At 41.2% G+C, this 23,944-nt stretch overlaps 1 protein-coding gene across 3 annotated transcripts in view; it reads left to right on the top strand.

The window, feature by feature from the left end:
• dennd3a (DENN/MADD domain containing 3a) overlaps window positions 1-23,944 on the top strand; it is a 51,529-nt gene that overhangs the window by 3,108 nt on the left and 24,477 nt on the right. For 2 of the 3 annotated variants that reach the window (XM_017700593.2, XM_017700596.2), the window contains exons 2-14: window positions 6,911-7,178; window positions 9,661-9,949; window positions 10,783-10,898; window positions 12,218-12,348; window positions 12,464-12,575; window positions 13,940-14,059; window positions 15,172-15,390; window positions 15,548-15,657; window positions 17,412-17,567; window positions 17,853-17,949; window positions 19,679-19,782; window positions 20,622-20,824; window positions 21,575-22,099. In XM_017700593.2, the coding sequence (XP_017556082.1) occupies window positions 7,095-7,178; window positions 9,661-9,949; window positions 10,783-10,898; window positions 12,218-12,348; window positions 12,464-12,575; window positions 13,940-14,059; window positions 15,172-15,390; window positions 15,548-15,657; window positions 17,412-17,567; window positions 17,853-17,949; window positions 19,679-19,782; window positions 20,622-20,824; window positions 21,575-22,099 (2,266 nt within the window). In that variant the 5' untranslated portion in view covers window positions 6,911-7,094. The remainder of the gene's footprint in view (window positions 1-6,910; window positions 7,179-9,660; window positions 9,950-10,782; window positions 10,899-12,217; window positions 12,349-12,463; window positions 12,576-13,939; window positions 14,060-15,171; window positions 15,391-15,547; window positions 15,658-17,411; window positions 17,568-17,852; window positions 17,950-19,678; window positions 19,783-20,621; window positions 20,825-21,574; window positions 22,100-23,944) is intronic. The other variant, XM_017700595.2, reaches the window with a different exon arrangement.

The following is a 23,944-nucleotide window of genomic DNA, read 5'->3' on the forward strand; positions in this document are numbered from 1 at the left end:
CCTTTCCTTTTAACAACACTCAGTAAGTGTTTGGGAACTGAGGACACTAATTGTTGAAGCTTTGTAGGTGGAATTCTTTCCCATTCTTGCTTGATGTACAACTTCAGCTGCTCAACAGTCTGGGGTCTCCCCGGGGTCCGGGGTCGTATTTTGCGCTTCATAATGTGCCACACATTTTCAATGGGAGACAGGTCTGGACTGCAGGCAGGCCAGTCTAGTACCCGCACTCTTTGACTACGAAGCCACGCTGTTGTAACACGTGCAGAATGTGGCTTGGCATCGTCTTGCTGAAATAAGCAGGACGTCCCTGAAAAAGACGCTGCTTGGATGGCAGCAGATGTTGCTCCAAAACCTGTATGTACCTTTCAGCATTAATGGTGCCTTCACAGACATGCCAGTTACCCGTTCCATGGGCAGTAACACACCCCCATACCATCAGAGATGCTGGCTTTTGAACTTTGCGCTGATAGCAATCCAGTCCTTTTCCTCTTTGGCCCGGAGGACACAACATCCATGATTTCCAAAAACAATTTGAAATGTGGACTCGTCAGACCACAGGACACTTTTCCACTCTGTGTCAGTCCATCTCAGATGAGCTCAGGCCCAGAGAAGCCGGCGGCGTTTCTGGGTGTTGATATGTGGCTTTTACTTTGCATGGCAGAGTTTTAACTTGCACTTGTAGACGGAGCGACGAACTGTGTTCACTGACAGTGGTTTTCTGAAGTGTTCCTGAGCCCATGTGGGAATATCCGTTACAGAATGATGTCGGTTTTTAATGCCGAGCCGTCTGAGGGATTGAAGGTCACGGCCATTCAATGTTGGTTTTCTGCTTTGCCGCTTACTTGCAGAGATTTGTCCAGATTCTCTGTTTGATGATATTATGGACTGTAGATGATGAAATCCCTAAATTCCTTGCAGTTGTACGTTGAGAAACGTTGTTCTTAAACTGTTGGACTATTTGCTCACACAGTTGTTCAAAGTGGTGAATCTCGCCCCATCCTTGCTTGTGAACAACTGAGCCTTTCAGGGATGCTCCCTTTTATCCCCAATCATGACCCTCACCTGTTTCCAATTAACCTGTTCACCTGTGGAATGTTCCAAACAGGTGTTTTTTAAGTGTTAAAAGGTGTTTCTAACTTGGGTTTTAAAATGGACAGTGATTTTAAACTGGGTCACCAGATTGGCGCAGTAGTGAAGTCCTGCTTTTATCACCTAAGGCAAGTGGCGAAGGTGAAGTCCATTTTAGCACATGAGCACTTTGAAACAATAATCCATGCCTTCATTACATCTCGGCTGGATTACTGTAATGCACTTTATTTTGGAGTCAGCCAGTCCTCCCTCAAACGTCTCCAGGTGGTGCAGAACGCAGCTGCCCGGCTACTAACGGGGTCACGCAAGAGGGAGCACATAACTCCCATTATGGCCTCCCTCCACTGGCTGCCTGTGCATTTTAGAATTCTTTTTAAGATTCTCTTATTTGTTCTTAAATCCTTAAATGGACTTGCCCGCCTTACCTCTCTGAGCTCCTCCATCTGCATGTGCCCACACGGTGCCTCCGGTCAGCTGATCAGCTACTCCTGGAGGTACCGAGGTCTAGGCTTAAGCTCAGAGGGGATCGAGCCTTTTCAATAGCAGCTCCGAAATTATGGAATGAACTGCCAGTTTTTATTAGACAGGCCTCTTCTTTGTCCACTTTTAAAACCAGCCTCAAAACCCACTTTTATTCCTTGGCCTTTCATTTAACATAATTTTTATTCCTGCATCTTATTTGTGTATGGTGTTCTTTATATTTACTTTCTCACTGTTTATAGCTTATATTATTTTATTGGGATGGTTTTACTGGTTTACTGTCTGTTTTATACCTGCAGTGTTCAGCACTTTGTTGCAGCCTCTGTTGTTTTTAAAGTGCTTTATAAATAAATTTGAGTTGAGTTTTTTGAGCATTCCTGAACTTTATCAGTCTTTTGTTGCCCCTGTTCCAACTTCTTTGGAACGTGTTGCAGGCACCAAATTCAAAATGAGTGAATATTTGTAAACAACAATAAAGTTTATCCGTTTGAACATTAAATATCCCAACATTGGAATTGGGGTTGTAGATAGTAAAATCTGCTAGCTCCATTTAGACATTTAACATTAGGTACCGTTTCCTTTCTGGTTTAATTTTTGTTTGTACTGCTTTGCAACTGGACACACCACAGACTTTGAGGCTTATTGGTTCAGTTTAGACAAAAAAGATCAAGACAGAAAAATAAAGCCTAGAAAACTTTGCGTGATGCTCCAGCCAGAGTGTATCATCTAACCGCCGTGCGTAGTAGGTGCCGCAGTACCGTCTAGAGCCAGATTTTCCAGTTTATAGGCCAGGAACCCCCTTCTGATGATGTATCTTGAAGGTAGGAGGAGCTTTAGAAGAACTACAGCTGCTCTGGGTTTGATTTTTGAGGGATGTGTTTTTTAGCTGTTGAGCACAGAAGGTAGGCAGATGGCTATGGAGCCCCGTTGGTGACATCCTGTATAAATAAAAATGTGTGGCCTCAACATGGAAATTCGTGGGAACGAGATCCCGATGCATGGCCGCGACTTAACAAGGCTTAATAAGGTTCTCTATCTGCCTGAAAAACCATTTCAAGGATGCAAAGACACCATCATCATGAAATGGTTCTATAAAGAACTCATGTTTGTAAATAGAACCATTAGTTTTACTGAAGAACCATCTTTTTTTTTAAGCATGTAGTCACAGGTTCCCTGAAGAACCTTTCTGGTTTGGCTGTTTTTTTTTTGTTTTGATAAACAATAGGTTTAAAGAGTTGGAGGAAATTCCACAGGATGTAAAGGTTCTAGGAAGATGTTTGAAAAAAGAGATTTGAGTGTGAACCTTTTAAAGGTTTTAAGAACCGTCGCCACATCTGTTGTAAACATGCGTAGTCACGCATTACAGAGGTGCCGCAGAAGCATCTAGAGCCAGATTTTCCAGTTTTAAGGCCACCTCGTCAGTCCACCTTGTAGATGTAAAGTCAGAGACGACAGCTCATCTGCTGCTGCACAGTTTGTGTTGGATCCTCTAGTCCTTCATCAGTGGTCACAGGACGCTGCCCACAGGACGCTGTTGGCTGGATGTTTTTGGTTGGTGGACTGTTCTCAGTCCAGCAGTGACACTGCGGTGTTTAAAAACTCCAGCAGCACTGCCGTGTCTGATCCACTCAGACCAGCGCAACACACACTAACACCCCACGATCACGTCAGTGTTACTGCAGTGCTGAGGATGATCCACCACCCAAATAGCACCTGCTCTGTGAGGGTCCATGGGGGTCCTGACCACTGAAGAACAGTTTAAAAGGGGGTAACAAAGTATCAGAGAAACAGATGGACTACAGTCTGTAACTGTAGAACTACAAAGTGCAGCTACACAGTAAGCAGAGCTGATAAAATGGACAGTGAGCATAGAAACAAGCGGGTGGTCATCATGTTATGCCTGATCAATGTACTGTAGGTGGGTCAACTATTCATGATACTGTAACTCTGCCTACAGATGTGAAAATCCAATTTTTTATATCCAGCCACACCCATAGACAAGCTGGAGCAGCTCAGACTGTGCTCCCTTTCTCATGCTGACAGATTTCAGCATCATATCCTATGGCTAAACAACTTTTTTCATTGGAATGAAGGGACTCTCTGTCCCACACATTACCTCAGCCTTACTCATAGCCGAGTTACAGGAGCCTGGCTTCTGTACCTCACTGTGTCGATGGTCTCTGGTGGTCTTAAGTCAGAGCCAGGCACGAAGATGTGTTGCTGTGTGAGATGGATGTGTTTTCTAATGGAAACCAGATCCTTGTTCTGGACTTGGAGACATTTCAGAAGCATAATTACTAACTAAACAGCCTTAAACGTCGTACTGTGTTCTAAACCACATTGACGAGTCTTCACGACCCGAGAGACGCTTTGGTGGTGTACTTGCATAAAAGACTTCGGTGACTATTGACTTCTATTGTTTGTTAGCAGTATTACCCTGGTACGTCCAGCGCTAGGTTCAAACTCAACACTAAACATTTACACTAAGGGCACCTTTACAAGCGTGAAATTGAATAAGAATAGGTGGTCAGCTTTTGAAGTCGAGTCCTGTACCCTTATTATTAAAGGGCCCATATCCTGGAAGAGTGAACTTTCCATGCCAATTTGAATTGAAAGAGTTTTATAGCGTATAAGTATGCAAACATTGTATGCAAGCATCAAAACACACCATCCACTCCGTAGGCCATACGTTCCCTGTATGCAGTCTAAGATGACGAGACAACCCTTTTTTTTGCTTGTTTGTTTGTTTTGTGATGTCACACATTTACATGTCCACCTCAACAGCCGACAGCAGTTCAGCCCCGCTCATTCATACTGAAGTTATAAAAAGTGTTTCCACCTGGACCGCTTTTTGAATGAGGTACACAGGGCAGCCAATCAGAACACAACTCATTTACATATATCAGTCTTAAAGGCACAGGAACAAAATAATCTGTTTAATTCTAGGTGATAAACAGAAGTTGGAAAATCAAGTACGACTCATGTTCATACACAAATGTCCTTGGTAGACCTCAAAAAAATCTAAAATAAAAGAAAAATGTTTGAAACTCGTTCTTTAATGGGCGGTACTTTTGTTGTAACTGTATGATTGTACAGATTTCAGACTCCATTAATTCCTGTCCAGTTGCCCGTCAACAAGCTAGAGAGCAGTTTTGACCCAAAAAAAAAAAAAAAAAAGTTTTTTGAGGGGAATAAAGTTGGACTTTGGAGTGGTTTCGTCTGAAATGCTACATTCTGTAGAACATGTTGATAGGAACCAGACGTCTAAAGAGCTTAATCCCTCTTAAAGCTGCTTCATGTTAAGTTATTAGATGAAATGGTTACAGATATTTGCTTGAGGCCTGAGACATTGTTTTATGAGAGCTTTGAGAGGGCTTTGTTTTTAAAAAAAAAAAAAAAAAAAAAAAAAAAAAATAGGACATTCTAAGGCAAACTAATACCAAAAGCAAACTTATTTATGACGATTTTTTTCGTCATCAACATTACATACAAAAACACAGTTATCTAAAATTAATGCGTGCTGTGTTCAGCTAGTCAGTGAGGTTTTGTGGTGGGTAGTGCTGTCGCCTCACAGCAAGAACGGCCTGGGTTTGATTCCCCAGCCGGGAATTTCCCAGAGTCCTCTCTGTGTGGAGTTTGCATGTTCTCTCCATGTCTGCGTGGGTTTCCTCCCACAGTCCAGAGACATGCAGCCAGGCCAATTGGACATGCTAAATTGCCCCTAGGTGTGAGTGAGTCTGTCTGCTCTGCAATGGACTGGCGACCTGTCCAGGGTATATCCTGCCTTCCACCCGATGACCACTGAGATAGGCTCCAGCTCCCCCTCATGACCCAGGAGAAGCGGCTTAGAAGATCTGTGTGTGTATATGTGTCCTCCTGCGTCTCAAACCACACTGACTGTACAACCTTAATGGAGACCTGGATGCAGTTTGAGTTTTAGTGTTTGTTAGCAGTATCAGCCTGATGGGTCCAGCACTAAACTAAAGAAGTACAACTTGTATCTGCTGATGGACTGCATTTGGGTCAATTGTGTGCGTACAGTTGTTTTTTTTTTTTTTTTTTTTTTGTTTTTTTTTTCTGAACCATTCTGTTAATATTATCTGCTGTACGCTCAGAACAAGTTGCATCACAGTAATGATGAATGTCGTCATATTGCCAGCCTCTACTTGTAGCAGTACGTTTGTAAATGAGGGAAGAAGGAAGGGTGGGTCCCTACTGGCCTTCCTCATGGTCTTCTGAGTAATGACATCTCTGACTGCATCAGGCCGTTTTGGAGTTTTGTCATTATGTGAAGTGTGTTATTCTGTTCATGTTTGAGCCTGTCCACTGCACAGTGCAGTATAATGCCATGATAGTCGGCCGAAATAATGGCTTTTAAAAAATGGTGTTATCACTTTTAGACAGTGAGCGACATTATCTTTTCTCATAGTCACCTTATCTGTGTTTTCACTGTGGTGCCATTCCTATAATACCCTATAAAAGCCAATAAATGGATGATCAGAACATTGTGATTTCATGTGAGCGTTTTGGCTTAACAATGTCCCAATATTAACATTGACCATCTGCTGCTTGGTATATGTAAGCAACCACCTGGAAGACCATAGCAACCCCCTTGCAAACCCCTTGCAACCACCACAGAGAGTGTGGCAACCATCTAACACTCTGGCAACCACCTCCAGTACCACAGCAAGCACCTGGATTGACATGAATCACTTGGCAACACTCTAGAAACCACTCACGATACCATAGCAACCACACAGAACACCACAGAAACCAGCTAGAAACCCTCTTGCGTCCACCAAGACCCAACCATGCCATAGTAACTGCCTAGAAATCCTTTGGCAAACACCATCAATACCATACCAACCAATACTGGGGAATTGCTTAATGTGCCCAACCACTGTGCATTTTCTTTTGGGAAATGCAGCTTTGTGGTTGAATATGTTTATTCTCTTGTTTAAATTAGATATTTATTATTACAATTTTACAATTTTATTTACAATTATTACAATTGTATTATCATCCCCTTTTGTTTGAAATTTTGATTCTGATTTTGATTTGATTTTGACTCAAGTTTCACTGAACTGTAATCTTGTCTTTGCGCAATATGATCTCCTACAGGATTTTGTCACTGGTTTTGCGGTTTACCACTTGATCTGTTGTGATGATTTAACATCTGCTCTAAGCCTGCATGTTACTGACAATGCAAATGTGTGGCTGTATGAGTCATTTCCAGAGATGTAAAGTGTGCTCAATATTCATCACAGAGCACTTCCCCTTTACTTGGAGAAGCTCCTTCAGCCGTTCCCACCACTGTCATACTGCATGTCTTTGTGAACAGGGCAGCAGGAGGTTGATGACCCAGCCTGTTTTGTATCGTTGTCGCGCTGGATTGTCATGATCAGGAGGAAAGCAGTCCTGGAGAGAGTTTGCCGTTGCTGACCGAAGACCAGCTTTAGTTAAATCTAACGGGCGCTGGAAGCTTCGCACGTGTGAGGGTCCCGGTTAACAAGTTTCTGCTTCTGATGGCGGTCAATAACCCGTCGGGGCTGCTGGAGGCCTGTGTGGTTGTCGGACCATCCAGTGAGAGTCTCAAGGAGTTGTGCCAGGTACAGTAACTCTGATTATACAAGGATGTATCCGTGTTAGATCCGAGTCCGTAGGGCCTCACTGATGCAGTATATCAGTTCTCGTGTAAAGTAATTCAACTAAATTTGTGGTGACTATGGACAAAATATCACGTCCCAATACTTAGACATTTTCACGGTACATGATCTGTGTTAGTATTTTGTTTTTCTGAGGTTTAATAGGTTGGAAAAACCAAGAAAGAACCAGTAGACATATTAAAAAATCATATTAAAACTATGAATACAGTTCATATTCAATTCAGCATTTCACATATTGAACTGCACTACATCCAAATAAACGGGGTAAATCGTACTTTCATTTTTAATGAAACATGCAGTGGGTCAATGTTCTTTAAGTTGTGATAATATCAGGAAGAATATTGTGATGTAGTTTATGACTAGAACAATAAATATCGTAATATAGCCCACTTAGCTTGTGGCCCACTCTGCAATTGTGGATGGCAGATATCATGTCTGTACAAAAGGCCACCTGTCGACCACCTAACGATACCCTAGCAACTATTAAAAATACCATAGCAAGGACAGAGCAATACACTAACAGTCACCTCCAATATCATAGCAACCTTATAGCAACATCCAATCAACTACCTTAATATCGTATTAACAGTGGTGGACAGTAATGAAGTAAATGTAACTAGTTGCTGTACTCAAGTAGTTTACTCAAGAGTCTAATATCTGACTTTTTCCTCCTACATTTTGAGAAATCTGTCGTTCCTTTTGGTTTCTGTGTGTATAAAAACGTAACATGTCAAAACGAAAGAAGCGCAAAGCCAGAGCACCAATCAGGGCCCAGCGGTCACTTTGTTCTGAGCTGGTTTTGACCTGTTGGTCATACCGACCCAGTGCAGCACGCGGTTCAACGTCAGCGCAGCAGCGTAAAACTTTGGGAGAGTCTGTTCAACATAAATGATGAACTAACCTAACTTTGTGTAAATAGAGCTCAATATAGAAATATGTCCACATATGCAGTCGAGACTGACGCAGCTTTTTTCTGAATTTCTACAAACACCATTTCATTTTATAGTAAATGAGTTTGGGCTGGTTTATGTTTATGAACAGACGCCTACAGATCATCATAGTAAAGGAGCTCATCTGTGATCCTGAGTTTAAAGCCAGTTTTTATTCAACTTAAACTTGGAACTAAGTTGTAAATAAATCTGAACCTGAAACTTTGCTTGTGTGTAAAAAGTGATTTCAGAGCCACTCGGTTCTCCCTGATGGAAACTGTTTACCTTCAGTGTTTTGTGCTTCTGATCATTTTAATAGACGTCAGCGTCACTAATTAATGACGTTCTATTAAAAGACTGGTTTACCAAGAGTGACGCTGGAGGACTTTCACCTGAAATGAGTTCATGAAGCCAGTCTGGTTATAAAAATGATAACAGGACATTAAAGCCATAATTACTCTTTTAGTGCTTTTAATACTTAAGTACATTTGAAGGCAAATACTTTAGTATTTTTACTCAAGTGGAGGTCTAAAGGGAGGAACTTCTACTGCTACTGGAGTAATATTTTACCTTAGGTGCCTCTACTTTAACTCAAGTTAATGATTTGTGCACTTTGTCCACCGCTGCAGATCAACCACCTTAGAAATACCTTAGCAACCACCTGAAACATGGCATTGTGGCAGGTAGAAACCGTACCTGTACTAAAGGCTGCCCATGTCACATCTTAAGAGAGTGTTTTTCCTGGAGCTGCTCTGTCTCAGCTCTCCCACAATTGGACATCAGACAAAACGGCCTCAGACAAAATGACATGAGGCTAAGTGGCCTCAGATATCAGTCTCTGATGGTCAAGTTTGTGTAGCATTCACAATTATATCCTTTCTCACTACATTAATTACTGTTTTGTGGCCAAATTACAAATGATACACAAATTTACTAAGTAAGGCTTTTATTATGTTTTATTTGACAATGATTAAGCTTCAAGGGGGAGTCTGGTTCCATTGTCTCACATTAAACGTTTTTTTTTTTTTTTTTTTTTTCCTGCTTCTGCAAATTTAACATTTTGGAGATGGAAGGATTTCTTCCGACAACGGCGATATGTCACAATTAACACACCTCAAACGTAAGGAAAATCATGTTTAAAAAGTCATGGTTAAAAACATGAAATGTAATAGTGGGGAACATCTTGCATCACAAAAATTGTGTATACAAAGACTTCAAATAAGTAGAAAATAAGAATAAAAGGTAATTTACAGAAAACCGATAAAACCACTTTAAATTCAGGACAACTTGTTATTAAAGGTGCTAAATTTTCCTGTTTTTAGAGACTTGCCAGTTGAGAACTGACAGTCACATTTGATTATACTGCGATCATATCCATCAGTAAAGCACTGTTTAAAACTAGAGACCCTTGACCTTACTGAATGTGGATCGTCAGCTGTTAGGAGGGTCTAGCTTTCATGTAACTCAATGTCTGATAATACTTCTCTCTTTCTCAGGCTCATCTGCAGGGTAAAGAGATAAAACACCGCTCTTTAGAGGCTGAGGTGTTGCAGGTTCACGCCCCACCATTTGTGAGCAAGGAAAGTGATCCTGATGGTCCTGGCCACGCCCCAGCCTTCAGCAGAGTCCAAAGGAGACGCTCCTTCTTGAAGAAAAAGAGGGAGAGACCTGCAGTGTCCTCCAACAGTGGAACCAAGACCAACGATTCCACCATCAGCAGGGCAGATGACCTCACCGTCCCGAAAGACATCGACCTCATTGCTCTGCCCCAGCTGTGTTTCCCAGGTAATGCTCTGGCTCTGATATCAAAACCCTCAGTTTTTAAAGGCCCAATCCCATTTCTTCTTTTTCCCCTAAACCCTTGGAGCGGAGTTATAATGGGTAGTGGTTGGAATCTTGCCCTACGAAATGGGACCCTCAAATTAAAAAAAAAAAAGAAAACATCGCTTTAACAGCTACTATCGCTGCTCTGAAGGCGACCCGGCCCGTCTTCAACTTCAGCTCCTCACTGCTGGGCTTTAGTTACATTTAGGGAATCTTATGCCTTCAGCGAGGGGCTATAAGACAATTACTTATTATCGCCCACCACTAATTCTTTGGTGAAATGAGGCTGAAGTAGATTCACCAGGTTCTTGTTTGAGTTTTCCTGTTCCACCTTAAATGGCGCAGCAGATTATTTAAGGTGGAATGTGAAAATTAGCCAGCTACCGAGACTTTAGTATACTTTAGATTTTTTTTTTTTAATACTTGTTGCGAAGAAAACCATAATAAAATGAAACGACATTAAAGTAAGATAACACAATGATTATTGTAATTTTTTTTAATAGAAAAAATTCTCACATTTGTGGGTTTCTTTGATCTCTTGTACAGTCATCTTGCTGTTTTTTTCTTCTTCTTTTTTTTTCCTCGTAACTCTCTGTTTGGAGTCTCAGATAAACCTCTGCTTGGAGGCCCATGTAGCCCGAACACTTCACCCTACCCCTCTATCTCGAGAGAAAATTGCGACACCCTACTCCTAGACATGAACACACACAGGGCTAAGTGGTAGGGGCGAGGGGTGAAATGGGACTAGAAATAGAAAATTTCTTGGTGATAATATTTAATTTCTCGTTGTTTAGATGGGTTGACTGTAGCCCCTGAGAGTCAGGAAGACTCTTACCACTTCTTGGTTTTCACGGATGTCTTTGGGAACCAGACACATGGAGTGGTGGTTCAGTATTATAAATCCTTACAGGTGAGATTTTTGCTCTTACCTGGCTTGTACTTTCAACATACTCTTGGAGTGTTTACTGCTGTTTACATCACTGGAAACTCCTGGTAGTTGTATGTAAGCAGGCTGTGCTATTTGGGATGTATTTAGTTAAATGAATGTAATGTAGTAGCATTGTTATATACAGTTCTGTGCAAAAATGGTAGACGTTTTAAATCAAGTCTAAACAGCCATTAAGTATTTAAGTTACACACAAGTTTTAGTGTAAGAAAAAAGCAGGAAACATAGATAAAATTTCATAATATAATAAAATATCGCTGCTGTCATAAGACAACCTTGTATCTCCATTTTTGTAGTTTTTCAGTTTTTGACATAATTTGAAAATGCCTGTTGCCCTTTATATTGTGTGTAAACAATTGCATGAGGAATGGACCAAGAGAAATGGATAAAAATGACTTGAAAAAATTCTTTCATTAAAAGTGAAGTGGGTTTTTTCCTTCTCCTGTAAAGTTTTGGAGATACGATGTTTTCTTCCAGCAACAGCAATATGATATATTATAAGCACTGCTCTGGCCTCATAAAGGACGCTGCAGGGACAATTCAACTTTGCAGCAGCCATTACAATGTATTTTTTCACCCAACAAACACAAAACAACTCACAACCAGAACTAAGCCAGACACTTTCAGCCGCTTCAAAACTGGACTTATTCGTCCTTTTCTCCAAAATCAATTCAAAACCTATTCTGGACACTTTTCAGTGCCTTTAAAGCTGGACCTATCAGTCCTGTTCTCATTCGGTTCTTTCAGCTCTTCACTCAGTCTCTGCTGCTACTCGTCTGTGTCTGTCCCTGTGTCTGTCCCTGTGTCTGTCCCTGTGTCTGTCCCTGTGTCTGTCCCTGTGTCTGTCCCTGTGTCTGTCCCTGTGTCTGTCCCTGTGTCTGTCCCTCTCAGCACCTGAGTTGAGGAGAAACAAGAGCCCCCACTCCACAGCTCAGCTGGAGTTTGGGACACTCATCCTGCCCCCGTGCTTCTCATGGTGGTCATCAGGGTGCAGGGAATGGGCGCATGGCTTAATAATATAATATAACCGATGATAAAAGATAATCCCCTCTTCTGTTAAATATGTTTTTACTTTTTCCTGGTGCTGAAAAATGAATAATTTAATGTAATAACTTGAAGTACTTAATGGCTGTTTGGACTAGAAATAAAATAAATGAAATGGTCTCTGCACATTTAAATAACAGGCTAGTCTCTTTCTTTGCATAGAGATGTATTATTAGATTATATTCAGATGCATTTATTTATTTTTATATAAAAAAAGTTTAACCTGTGTTGTGCCTTAGTTTTCCCTGGAAGGCGTAACGTATCAAAACGGCCACCGTTCATCCAAACCACCGCGCCTTTACACAGCTTATGGCATCTGTGTCATCTCTAAATACCCTTACTACAACGCTCTGAGAGACTGCCTGTCCTCGTGAGTATCCAGCAGCTCTAATGACATGATTGAGTGAATGGAACCGGAATGTACAGCAGTATCTGTTACAGCATCTTCATCGTGTGCATGCTTTCACTTCTGTTTATGCTGCCAGATTCCTAGTTCAGCTCAAAACCTGCAGGATGGATGATTTTGAGGAAAAAGTAAAGGAGTTCTCTGCCAAACTGGCACTGGTGCCCATCCCACCACCTGGACAGCTGCAAGTGGTGAGCTGCTTTATGGGAAAGCTTCAGTCATTTTCTGCTAAGAATTAGTTTAATCCCAGTATTCTCTCTGAATTCTTTAGGAGTTGGTCAGGAGGTATTAGCCATTCACACAGACAAATATCTAGAAATCTCACTTTTTCCACTTACCCCTTATGTAGTCGATAATGTAGTTGGGCCTGGGTTCGATTCCCCGGCCGGGCAACTGGGTTTGTTCTGCGTGGAGTTTGCATGTTCTGCTCGTGTCTGTGTTTTTCCTCTGGGTGCTCTGGTTTCCTCCCACAGTCCAAAGACATGTAGTTAGGCCAGTTAGAGATACTAAATTGCCCCTGTGTGTGTGTGTGTGTGTGTGTGTGTGTGTGTGTGTGTGTGTGTGTGTGTGTGTGTGTGTGTGTGTGTGAGACTGCCCTGTGGTGGACTTGCGACCTGTCCAGGATGTTTCCTGCCTTCCACCCAGTGAATACTGGGAAAAGCTCCAGCAGCATAAGTGGTTTAGATGATGAGTGAATGATTTTAGCTCTGAAGGCTGTTATTGCTGACAAACACTAGTAGTAAATATCATATATTTGGGAGAACATAATGGCACAGGCTAATTGAAGTCACTGGAATGAAAAGTGCTACTGTTCCTGTTTCCATCATCCACTTCATTCCTCCTGTGCCTGCCAGGGCAACAGCATCAGACTGTGCAGAAAGAACCAGCTTGATGGTCAACGAAACTGTTCTTTCCTTAAAATGCATGTTTATGTCTAAAATAGTCACATCAGCGTAGCGATGAAAAGACCGGCCACAAGTTCGCTGCAGTCAGATTAGGGAAAAATTGGTAAAGGTGAAATGCAGTGAAATGCATGGAATTTCCTGCTGGAGCGAGTGGCACTAAAATCTCTTTTGCTGGCGTAAAGGGGAAACAAGTCTTTTTCATTAAGAGGGGGCACCTTAACCATAAACACATGTCTGCGTTTCTTGGAATGTTTTTACACAACAGTCCTCTGTTAGAGATCAATAGTCACCTCAAAACTTTTCACGACCCGTATCCGGGTCTTCAGTAAGGTCGCCTAGTTTGTAGATCATGTCCGCATCAGCTAGATGCGGTTTGAGCCATTTAAAAGAAGTTTTGGGGATGTATTTGCAGAGATTTTGGTGACTCTTGACTTCTAGTGTTTGTTAGCACTCCTAGCCTTGTAGCTCCAAGCAAAGTTCGGGCACTAAACATGTCTTGGCTGATCAGCTTCATCTGGGGGAAGTGGAAGTTGTGTAAATTCGATTTTTCTGCCAAACAGTTCCTTTAAACTGAGATATAAAAAATAGATGATGGCTCCATAGACGTGTTGTGGTAGGGTTGTTCTTTCTTATTCTGTTTGTCTTTGTAGGTATTCAGCCTTAAACCCCTGCAGATTGTGCTGCCACCAAGAGAAGACATGGACCGTCCTGCCGTGGACCTGGACCTCCATCTGCCCTTCTTGTGCTTTAGACCTGAGCAGATCTTACAGGTTTGTCTCGAGAGCTGAACATTAAGACCACAGGTGGATTTAGTAGCTCTGGTTCAGAGAGAGAAATATTTCTGAATGAAATAAAAATAGAGGTAGGAAGCAACAGCCAAGGTACAACAGCAAATGATTTCAAACTTTAATGGCATATTGTGACCACTCTTATCAGGAGAGGAAACAGAAATTGGGCCTAATGCCATTTCACCCTTCGCCCCTACTACTTAGCTCTAGCCCTTTGTTTTGCGCGTTCGTGTCTAGGGGTAGGGTATCCTGATTTTTGTTAATGTAGAGGGGTAGGGTGAAGTGTTCGGGCTACATGGCCCTCCAAACTGAGGTTTTTCAGAGACTCCAAACAAAAATGGAAAAACCACCAAGACGGCTGCACAGGAGACCAAAGAACCCACAAATATGAGCATTTTCTCTGTTAAAAAAATTACAATAACCATTAATATTACCGTAGTCATTTAAGTGTGTTATGGACCTTTTCTTCATAACAAGCATAAAAATCACTAGTAATATGCTAATGTCTCGGTAGCAAGCTAGCCAAGTTTCCCATTCCACCTTAAAAGGTTTAAGGTGTAACAGGAAAATTTGAGCAAGAAGCTGGTGAATATCTGACTTCAGCCTCATATCACAGAGGTAGGGGTGGGCAATAGCAAATATCCCGCCTACAGAGCAGCACTAGTAGCTGTTAATGAAGGAGTGGTGTTTATTCAAGAATGGTCTCATTTCAACCAGTACCCCCTGTAACTCAGTTCAAAGTGGCAAGGTGACACTCGAAAACAAGAGGAAGGGGTAAAAATTTGAAATAGGACTGGGCCTAAATTTCTAAGAAGTGGCAGCAAGTGTGTCTTCCTGAAAGAGAATTGTCCAGATTGCTTTTCCATCTAATGTAGCTTGTTCTACCTGTAAATTCCTCAATTTTGACAAACTTGACAAACAAAAGATTCATAATCAGTTCAAGTCTGTATCATGAATTCAAAACTCGAAACTATTAAATAACTTTTAAAACGAGATAATTCATCTTATTTCCAGAGAAAGAAGGACAGTTGGCAGTGCCACTTCCAGTGAAATGACGATCAACACTGGGACTTTGTTTGAACTCATGTTTCCAGGTGATCTGCAGCATCCTGACAGAGCAGAGGGTGGTGTTCCTCTGCACAGACTGGGCCAGACTCACACTGGTGGCTGAATGCTTCATGTTCTTCATCCATCCGCTGTGCTGGCAGCACCCCTTTGTGCCCATCCTCTCCCGACAGATGCTGGACTTCCTCATGGCTCCCACTGCGTATCTGATGGGTTGCCATACCCACCACTTTGAGGAAGTGGCTGCAGTAAGGAGACACGTTAGGATTGACTAGAGATTTTCCGTGCTTATGATGTGTTATACTTTTGATTGGATCATTTAAAGCTTGGATGAAATAATACATCACATTGAAAAGACACAAACTGGTCACTTGGTGGGTAATGTAGGGTCTTTTTCCCTGTCAGGAAACCGAGGATCTGGTCCTGATAGACATCGACAGTGGAACGGTCACGTCTTCATGTGACGCAGAGCTGCCAGACATGCCACTGATTGCCACTGAGTGTTTTAAAGGACGGTAAGAACGGCTGCTCTTCGTGTTGGTATTTCACAAATGAACAAGTGCGTGTCAGTGTATTTCAGCATACATCGATAACGTGTGGGGGGGGGGGGGGGGATTAGAAGAAATTTACTAAAATTTACTAAAGAAAAAAAAAATTGTGTGTGTGTGTGTGTGTGTATGTATGCGTGTCTGTGTGTGTGTGTGTGTGTGTGTATGTGTTTTTTTATATATATATATATATATATATATATATATACACACACTGTGTGGCAGGGGTGTCAAACTCAACGAGTAAAAGGGCCACATTAGAAAATTTAAAGAAATCAGTGGGCCAAACAAAAAAGATGTGTCCATTTAATTTTTTAAGTAATATTGTGCTGTAACCTGAACTGGTCATTGTTTATTCAAAATATGCAAAAACTTCAACGGTAAAGTATGGGCAATTTGTAGTAGCCCTTTTTTTTTTTTTTTTTTTTTGGAATCAACATTTTATTGCATTTTTCAACATGATTTACAACAAGGGTGGGGAGAGGTGAGGGGCAGAAGGTGACAGGCACACAAATAAAAAATAAAGCAAAGAAAGTACATAAACGACTACACAACTAAACAACATGACATGATTGAATTGAAAACTAAAGTTCTTGAATAGAGTCGTATAAATTCTCCCAGTAGCTCTGTTGACTGTTTTGCCTTGTTAAGCTTAGCTGTAGGAAAAGTTGCAAGACAGTTTTCTTGGTGGCTGCAAAACCTGCCATCACCAACCTTCGTTGAAAACTGAAGAGCCGAGTCATCATTTAAAAGACATAAATGTGGCGACAGTGGATCACTGAGGTAAAGTACTTTAGATAATGTATTGCCTGTAGACGTCCTTATATCTGCTACTTTAGAACGTTCCCAGAACATATGCATAAATGTACCAGGTGCAGAGTTACAAATATTACAGGTGTAACTAGAAATACGTTTTATTTGGTAGCTGTAAGGTGTTGCTTGTGCTCTGTGGATTATTTTGTAATGAATAAACTTTTTTTTGAAGAGGGACTGAAATTAGCCCATATAGTTTTCTAGTCCAAGGATGGACCAGTATGGGAAAGCTCTCGTTTCCGCAGTTGTTCAACTGCCAACTGCTTTATATGATGGTCTACTAACATTTTGTAAATAAATGATACTCTGCCCCGTAGATTGTCCAGCAGTCTTATCCAGTCTAGCAAGGGTTGAGAGCTGAGAATGCTGCCCCAGGGAACTCCATAGACTCGAAGTGCAGAACGAAGTTGTAAATAAACACTAGTAGTAAATTCAGATTTAGCCACTGCAGGCCTTGGCCCAGAAGGAGAAGCAGCTTAGATGTGTGTGTGTGTGTGTGTGTGTGTGTGTGTGTGTGTGTGTGTGTGTGTGTGTGTGTGTGTGTGTGTGTGTGGAGGAGTTTAAGTATTTCGGGAGCTTTTCTTCACAGACCGGTGGGCTACACTCCCACTCTTGGAGCCAGGAGGAGCTCTAAGTCAAGCTGCTACTCCTCCATGTTTGAGAGGAACCAGTTGAGGTGGTTCAGGCATCTGATCTGGAGGTGGTTCACCTAGCACAGACAACTGGCATGAGATCTCGAGAGTGTCCTGGGACCAGCTGGATTGATTATATCTCCAAGTTGGCCTGGGAGCAGCTGGAGGAAGTTGCAGGGGACAGGGTCGTCTGGGACTCTCTGCTCTCCCAGCTGATAACGTGACCCTATCTGGATTAAGCAGTTAAAGATGATGAATAATTGTTTGTGCGTGCAGGGTAGAGGGCCTGCAGCTGAACTATGACCTGGAGGTGTGCTGGCGCGGCAGCAGCACAGACATGAGCGAGCTGCGGGCACATAGGAGGCAGTGGCAGTGCAAGCTCAACTCCCAAATACTCAGCATCACCCTTGAGCTCATCGTCAACATCTTCAGGTTGGTCTTCTCTAAGCTTCAGTGCTCTCTTTCTGCTTCAGTACAATGTGAGAAAAATGGATGGGGAGCGTGTTGGGAGTCACTGAATAAATGCTGTGAAGTCGCTGAATAAACGAGTGAAGTGTTTTTCTTCAAAGTTTCTTATCAATGCTGATATAGTGAAAGCCAACGTGCAGATTTCCTGCTCCACCTCTAGACATCTGCATCCTGCTGATAGTTCGGTGAAAGATGTTTTGTGATTTTGTCAAATGATTTCTGAGCTTGTCTGTTTTCTGCTCTCTTTAGAGACGTGCATGACCACTTGAACTATGAGCACCGGGTTTTCAACAGTGAGGAGTTCCTCAAGTCCCAAGAGACAGCAGATCAGGCGTTTTATAAGAAGGTAAAGGTTTCACAGACTCCTTCCATATTTAAAGACGTGATGTGCCTGAAGTATTCGGCCACCTTAAGAAGTCATTCGGTCTGTCTTGATTACAAATGACACTTGTACATTTTGTGTCATGTTTTATTTTGAAAGCCTGACCCTCAATGTTAATACACTTGTTGTGATGATGGATCTGTATAAGAAAATACGCTTTGACAAATATAACGGAAAAGTGATGCTTGCGTAAGTGTTCCACCACTGTGCCATAAAAGTTTATAATTTATGCAAGTGAAAGATATTACCCTAACGAGTGACTAGAAAGAAACCATTAATGAAGAAATGCACATCAAAGGACATCTGAGGCGTGCTAGAAAGCATGAAAGCAAACATTTTCACCTCTGAATATCCTTGGGACCACCTTGATCCATATTTCATAAGCTACATTCAGAAGCTGGGCATTATATGAGGCTGTCTTCTTTCAGATAGATGATGTCATTTAAAACCCTTATAATAAAAGAAGCTGAACTCAGTTTGTTTTTCTACTGAAAGTCGCCCCGTTTTTCCCCAAATCTGGACTATAAACTATAAACAGACGGCGTCTCTTCAGTGATCTGCTCTGTAAAAATTAATTTTATAAAATAATACAAAGAGTGAGATTTCTAGCTTTCAGCAGTAAATTGTAAGCATATAGTGATATGTGTAGATCATAAAATACACGTTCTGTTCATTTGAGGGGAACTTTTACCTAAATAAATAAAATAAATTTACATTTTATTTCATGCAGTTACTGAATAATTTGTCTTCCGATTTGATCAGACAAATTTCAGATGGACAAACCAAAATACGCCCCAGAGAATAAGAGTTTAATTCAAAAGGCTACGTGTGGCGCAAACCTAACTGGTGAGAAATATATTCACAAAAATAACATAATTATCTCAAAAAGCAAAACTTTAGCCCCGCCCCCAATGCAAGTGTTTATGTTGTTTAAAACTTTTTTCCATTATTTCAGTTTAATAAACGTGACAGTTGAGAACTCTGTATAGACACTGTATTGAAAGTCAGTGATCTTTCCTCTACAAACACCATCCCAGCAGTGAAGTATGGGGTTGGCAGCCCTACGGAACCTGGAGCAAATCTGATGGGAAAATCACTAACAAACTTCCCCCAGCAGACTTAGTGTTTATTGCAGCAAATGGTGGTTCTACCAAGCACAACTCTGAAGAGGTTCAGTCCATATGCAAGCTGCATTATTTTCAGATGTTGTGCATGTTTTTTTTAACAATCTGCTGACAAATAATAAAATTTGCATTTGAAATTATATTGGTTTGCAATTAAAATACTGGCTGGACCGGTCTGTGTGGCGTTTATAATCCAGACGAATCCTGTCAAGTTGTAAAAACATAAATTTTAGTGTGAGAATAACATGTTCTAACTTCTTCTTTGAAGCAAACTGATGAAAAATATATACATAAAAAATGCCACATTATTTAGATGATTTAAAACCAGAATGACTGCTATTATTTAAGTAAAGTCATCCTATAAATTGAAAGACATTGTATTGAAAGACAAGTACATGCGTCGCTCTATCGGGCTATAAATTAGTCCTGTGTTCTTAGGTATTTTTCCCTTTCATGTTCTGTGTGTTCTGTATTGTCTTACTGAAATTTTTATCCAGAAAATATGCTCTGCGTTGATTTGCCTAGTTAAATGAATAAATCAATATTTATACTTATCTTTACGTATACAGGTTTTAGAGACGCACATATTCCATTCTTTCCTGAGGGAACGCTTGAGTAGGAAGATGGACGCCTTCGCACGTATGGAGATAAACACTCGGTCAGAAGCTTACAGGTAAACTGGCTATTTACAGCAGGGCTGTTCGCTCTTAGTAGCTCTTCAGGTCTTTTCTTGTCATCACATTTTCTGTTCTGGTCTGAATTCAGTTCTACGCTGGAGAAGTCTGTTATTTTGCGCACTGCATATTTTTCTTAACCGTGTTTTGATCAGGTGAGGCCTTTGACACACTTTCTGTGGCACTAATAGTTCCCAGCATATTGGAAAAATACAGCTACATATTAGAGCCTGACCGATACACGCGCTGATAATATTGTACAATATAAAGAACCCTTAGTCATGGTTATCGGCAAAAATATCGCCTGTAGTTCAGCAGTAATTACAGATTTATTTCTTTATTTATTTTTGTCAAGTTATCGCTGAGATTTGAAGCTGCAATCTCTTAATGCCCAGGAACAACGCAAGACAGTTGTGCCACTGGAAAACCCTTAATGAATCACACAATATGAACCATTGAATCATATCAAACCAAAACTGGCTGAACTTAAAAATTTGAGCACCGACATCATGATGGTGAAGAGAATAAAAGCATGTGAAGTGTATCCAGACCTCACCCATAGTGTGTGATAACACAAAATACCCTTTTTCTGTGAAGACAACTGTTGAAAAATAACTATTCTGTCTTATTTAAGACTGAAATTCTGCTGTTTATTTTATATATTAAAAAGGTTAGTAAAACATTTTTAAAACCGTTGAAGTATAAAAAGGAAATCTAAACTGTTACTAACAAATTACACCGTTGGTATCGTCGGTGTGATTTTTAGCCCCTTCACTTCTAATGTTGGTCAGGCTGTAACACATCCCAGACTCTGTGCTAAGACTCTCCGTTTGCTCAGACTTAGGACCATGTCCGACTCTTCCAGAAAGCCGGTCATGCAGGACATTACCCGCAAGTACATGGGCCCGGAGAACAGACTGAATAAGAGACTGGGCATGAGTCTCCCAAACCTGGCGGAGGACCACTCTCTGACCAGACCTCTCCGTCAGCTGTCCTTAATGAAGTCTCCACTGATTGACAAGGGAGCCACCCTCAGTCCAGGTCTGAACTAGAACATCTCCTTCTGGAAAGGATGTTTTTCTATGAGTCGTTTTGGGTTTGGGCATCCTTGATCAACACATCCTCTACAGAGAGCACATTTTAATGCTGTTTAATTGCTTAGTTTAACATATTGAGGGAGAAATATAAAAGGTGACGTGCAAAAGTTGTGTGTCATTTTATATGTTATGTTTAATTCAGTCCAGCATATTAAACTCAGCAAATAAATGACACACATGCTCTAAAATTTGCTGAAAATGTCATATTTAAGTTCTCTGATCTCTTACTTTTAATCAATAAAGCATAATTTGATTGGGGATGCTTGCATATGGCTGTATGTACTGAACTCTTTAGGACATAAAGATCTGTTAGAATTAAACAATCAGGTAAAATCATTAGTTTTCCAATCGTTAGTATTATATTACTTTTCTCGAGAAAATTATTCAGTGCTTTTGGTATATGGTATGATTCAGAATTGTTTTGAGTACTGAATAACTGAATATTTAAATAATGGTGTTCTTCATGAAACAAGGCCTGATCAGGGCAGAGTACGCACACCTACAGAAGAGGTGTTTATGTAGAACTGCAGGTTTTTGCTTATAACTGGTTATTCTGTGAAGTGTTTGGTACAGTGTGAAAAGGGAAACTCGCCCTCTGATTTATAATCAGCCATAAGCATTCATTTCTGAAGGTTATTACAGCTCCATTGTTTAATCCCTGCTTCTCACATTTTCTCCTACTGTCTCTTAATAGGTTTTAAACTTCCCTCAAAGTCAGTCAAAACATTCAAACTTCCAGAATTCCCTCCTCCTTTGGCCTTTCACTACGTTCAGAAGTACTACTGCGACCTCATTAACCTGCTGAGTGAGTTCATTGCCACGGTGAACCCACAGGACTCCTCCCTGCTGGCTCGCTACTACTACCTTCGCGGCCTGGTGAGCTACGTGGCTGGAAAACGGCTGGAGGCGCTGGGGGACTTCCAGAACCTCTACAGAACAGACATGGACATCTTCCCGACGGAATTGATGCGGGCAGTTGTGGATTCCCTTCAGGAGAGTGAGCGGTCAGTGGTTGACCGCCGACCAGACCTGAAGCGTTTGATCAGCCGGGTGAAGAAGAGCAGTGAGCAAGCGCGACTGAAGGACAGCGGCTCAGTGAAGAAGTTCGAGCTGCCGCGGACACACATGCTCCAGGAGGACTTTGTCCGGCGCGTTCAGGAGTCGGGCATCGTAAAGGATCAAGGCACCATCTCGCGTCTGTTTGATGCTCTGACTGTGGGTGAGTAGTGGGGCAGTCTAATGATTATTGTTAAAATTGATGAATCTGTGCTGTGTGGTATTCAAATACCTCTTTGAATGAGCAGCAATACAGGGTGGTCCAATCGAGCGGATGTAATTTACACATATCAAATTAAAGGCGCAATAACAAAAGCTGCCTGTTTAAGTCCGAGACATAAAGAGATGTAATGGAAAAAGGAAACATGAGTTTTTACAATACCATGTAAGTAAAAACAAAATGCAATGATTTTCAGGGCTTAAATGATTCGCATGTTATTGAAAATAGTACAAAGATGGCACATCAGATGTTGAAACTGAGAAATTTTATTGTGTTTTTTTTTTTTTTTTTTTAATATATGCCCACTTTGAATTTGATGCCAACATGTTTCAAAAAAGTTGAGGCAGGGGCAACAAAAGGCTGGTAGTAATGAAATTGTGTAATGCTTAAAAAAAACCTGGTGGTTAATTGGCAACAGGTCAGTAACTGATTGGGTATGACTTTGCATTTGCAAAAGAAGAAATCCTATATAAACAGGATCCTGAAAAGCTGCCACCTTCTGCTTCTTCTGCGCACACCACCACCACATCAGTGTCACTGCAGTGCTGAGAATGATCCACCACCCAAATAGTACCTGCTCTGTGAGGGTCCATAGGGGTCCTGACCACTGAAGAACAGGGTAAAAGGGGGCTAACAAAGTATCAGAGAAACAGATGGACTACAGTCTGTAACTGTAGAACTACAAAGTGCAGCTATACAGTAAGTGGAGCTGATAAAATGGACAGTGAGCATAGAAACAAGGAGGTGGTCATAATGTTATGCCTGATGGGCATAAATATAACTAGGAGTAGCAGCAGTGTTTACAGTCTCAAGTGAGCACTAATGGTGCATCATTGCAGTAGCAGATTATGACGTATTGCACAGTGTGTAATTAAAAGAGATGTTATGATATGATTCAGCAGAGTCCGGACAGCAGGTCAGAACTGTGTCTGCAGTAAGGAGACTTGCCTTAAAGCAGTGGGTAAGAATCTGCCATGTAGATAATTAACAGCCTGTTGCTAGACCTTTGTTTGGGCCACAAACTCCAGAGAGTCCAGTGTGACTACAACAGAGCCAGCCTTCCTATGAAGTTTGTTCAGAGCACTTTTCTTAATGCTGTTGCCCCAGACAGCAAAATATAACTACAACTAATCATCAGCTAATCATTGCAGCAGTTGTGGCAGTAGCACGCTAAAGAGATGGAGACAGTCTGAGAGCTCTGTGGGACTGAGGGCAGTGGTGCAAATGTGTGAGGATATAAGGATTTATTCATTGTAAAGATGGAATCAGCAAAGCTGCGTATTTTTGGCAGACAGGAAAAAAAGTTGTCTCTTTCCTCTTAAGACTAAAATAAATTGGGACATTTCCTTCCTGATATTACTATATGGATTCCACAGATAATTTTAGATCCACAGGATAGGTGTAGGGCTGGGTATTATTATTATTATTATTATTATTATTATTATTATTATTATTATTATTATTATTACTTTCTGAGCCTATCATGGATATTCAAGTCGTCAGGCTTATTATCATTCCAGCTGTATACACGTACACAGTCAAAATGAAACAACATTCCTCCAGGACCAACAGGAATACATGTGCGAGACAATATAATAAACACTACAGACAGTACAATAAAAACAAAGCGGTACACAGGCCTGATAGTTTTCAGGCGCCACGCCGGAATTCCGGCGTACCGACGTGTCTGCGAGAAGAAAAAAAAAAAGGTTCGCCTAGTGCAGTTCGCCTTTTTGACTCAGAGCCATAAAAGCAAAATAATTGGAAATTTATTTCAGTGAGAGCCAC

The sequence above is a fragment of the Pygocentrus nattereri genome, chromosome 1 (genome assembly GCF_015220715.1).
Source record: "Pygocentrus nattereri isolate fPygNat1 chromosome 1, fPygNat1.pri, whole genome shotgun sequence".
NCBI lineage: Eukaryota > Metazoa > Chordata > Actinopteri > Characiformes > Serrasalmidae > Pygocentrus > Pygocentrus nattereri.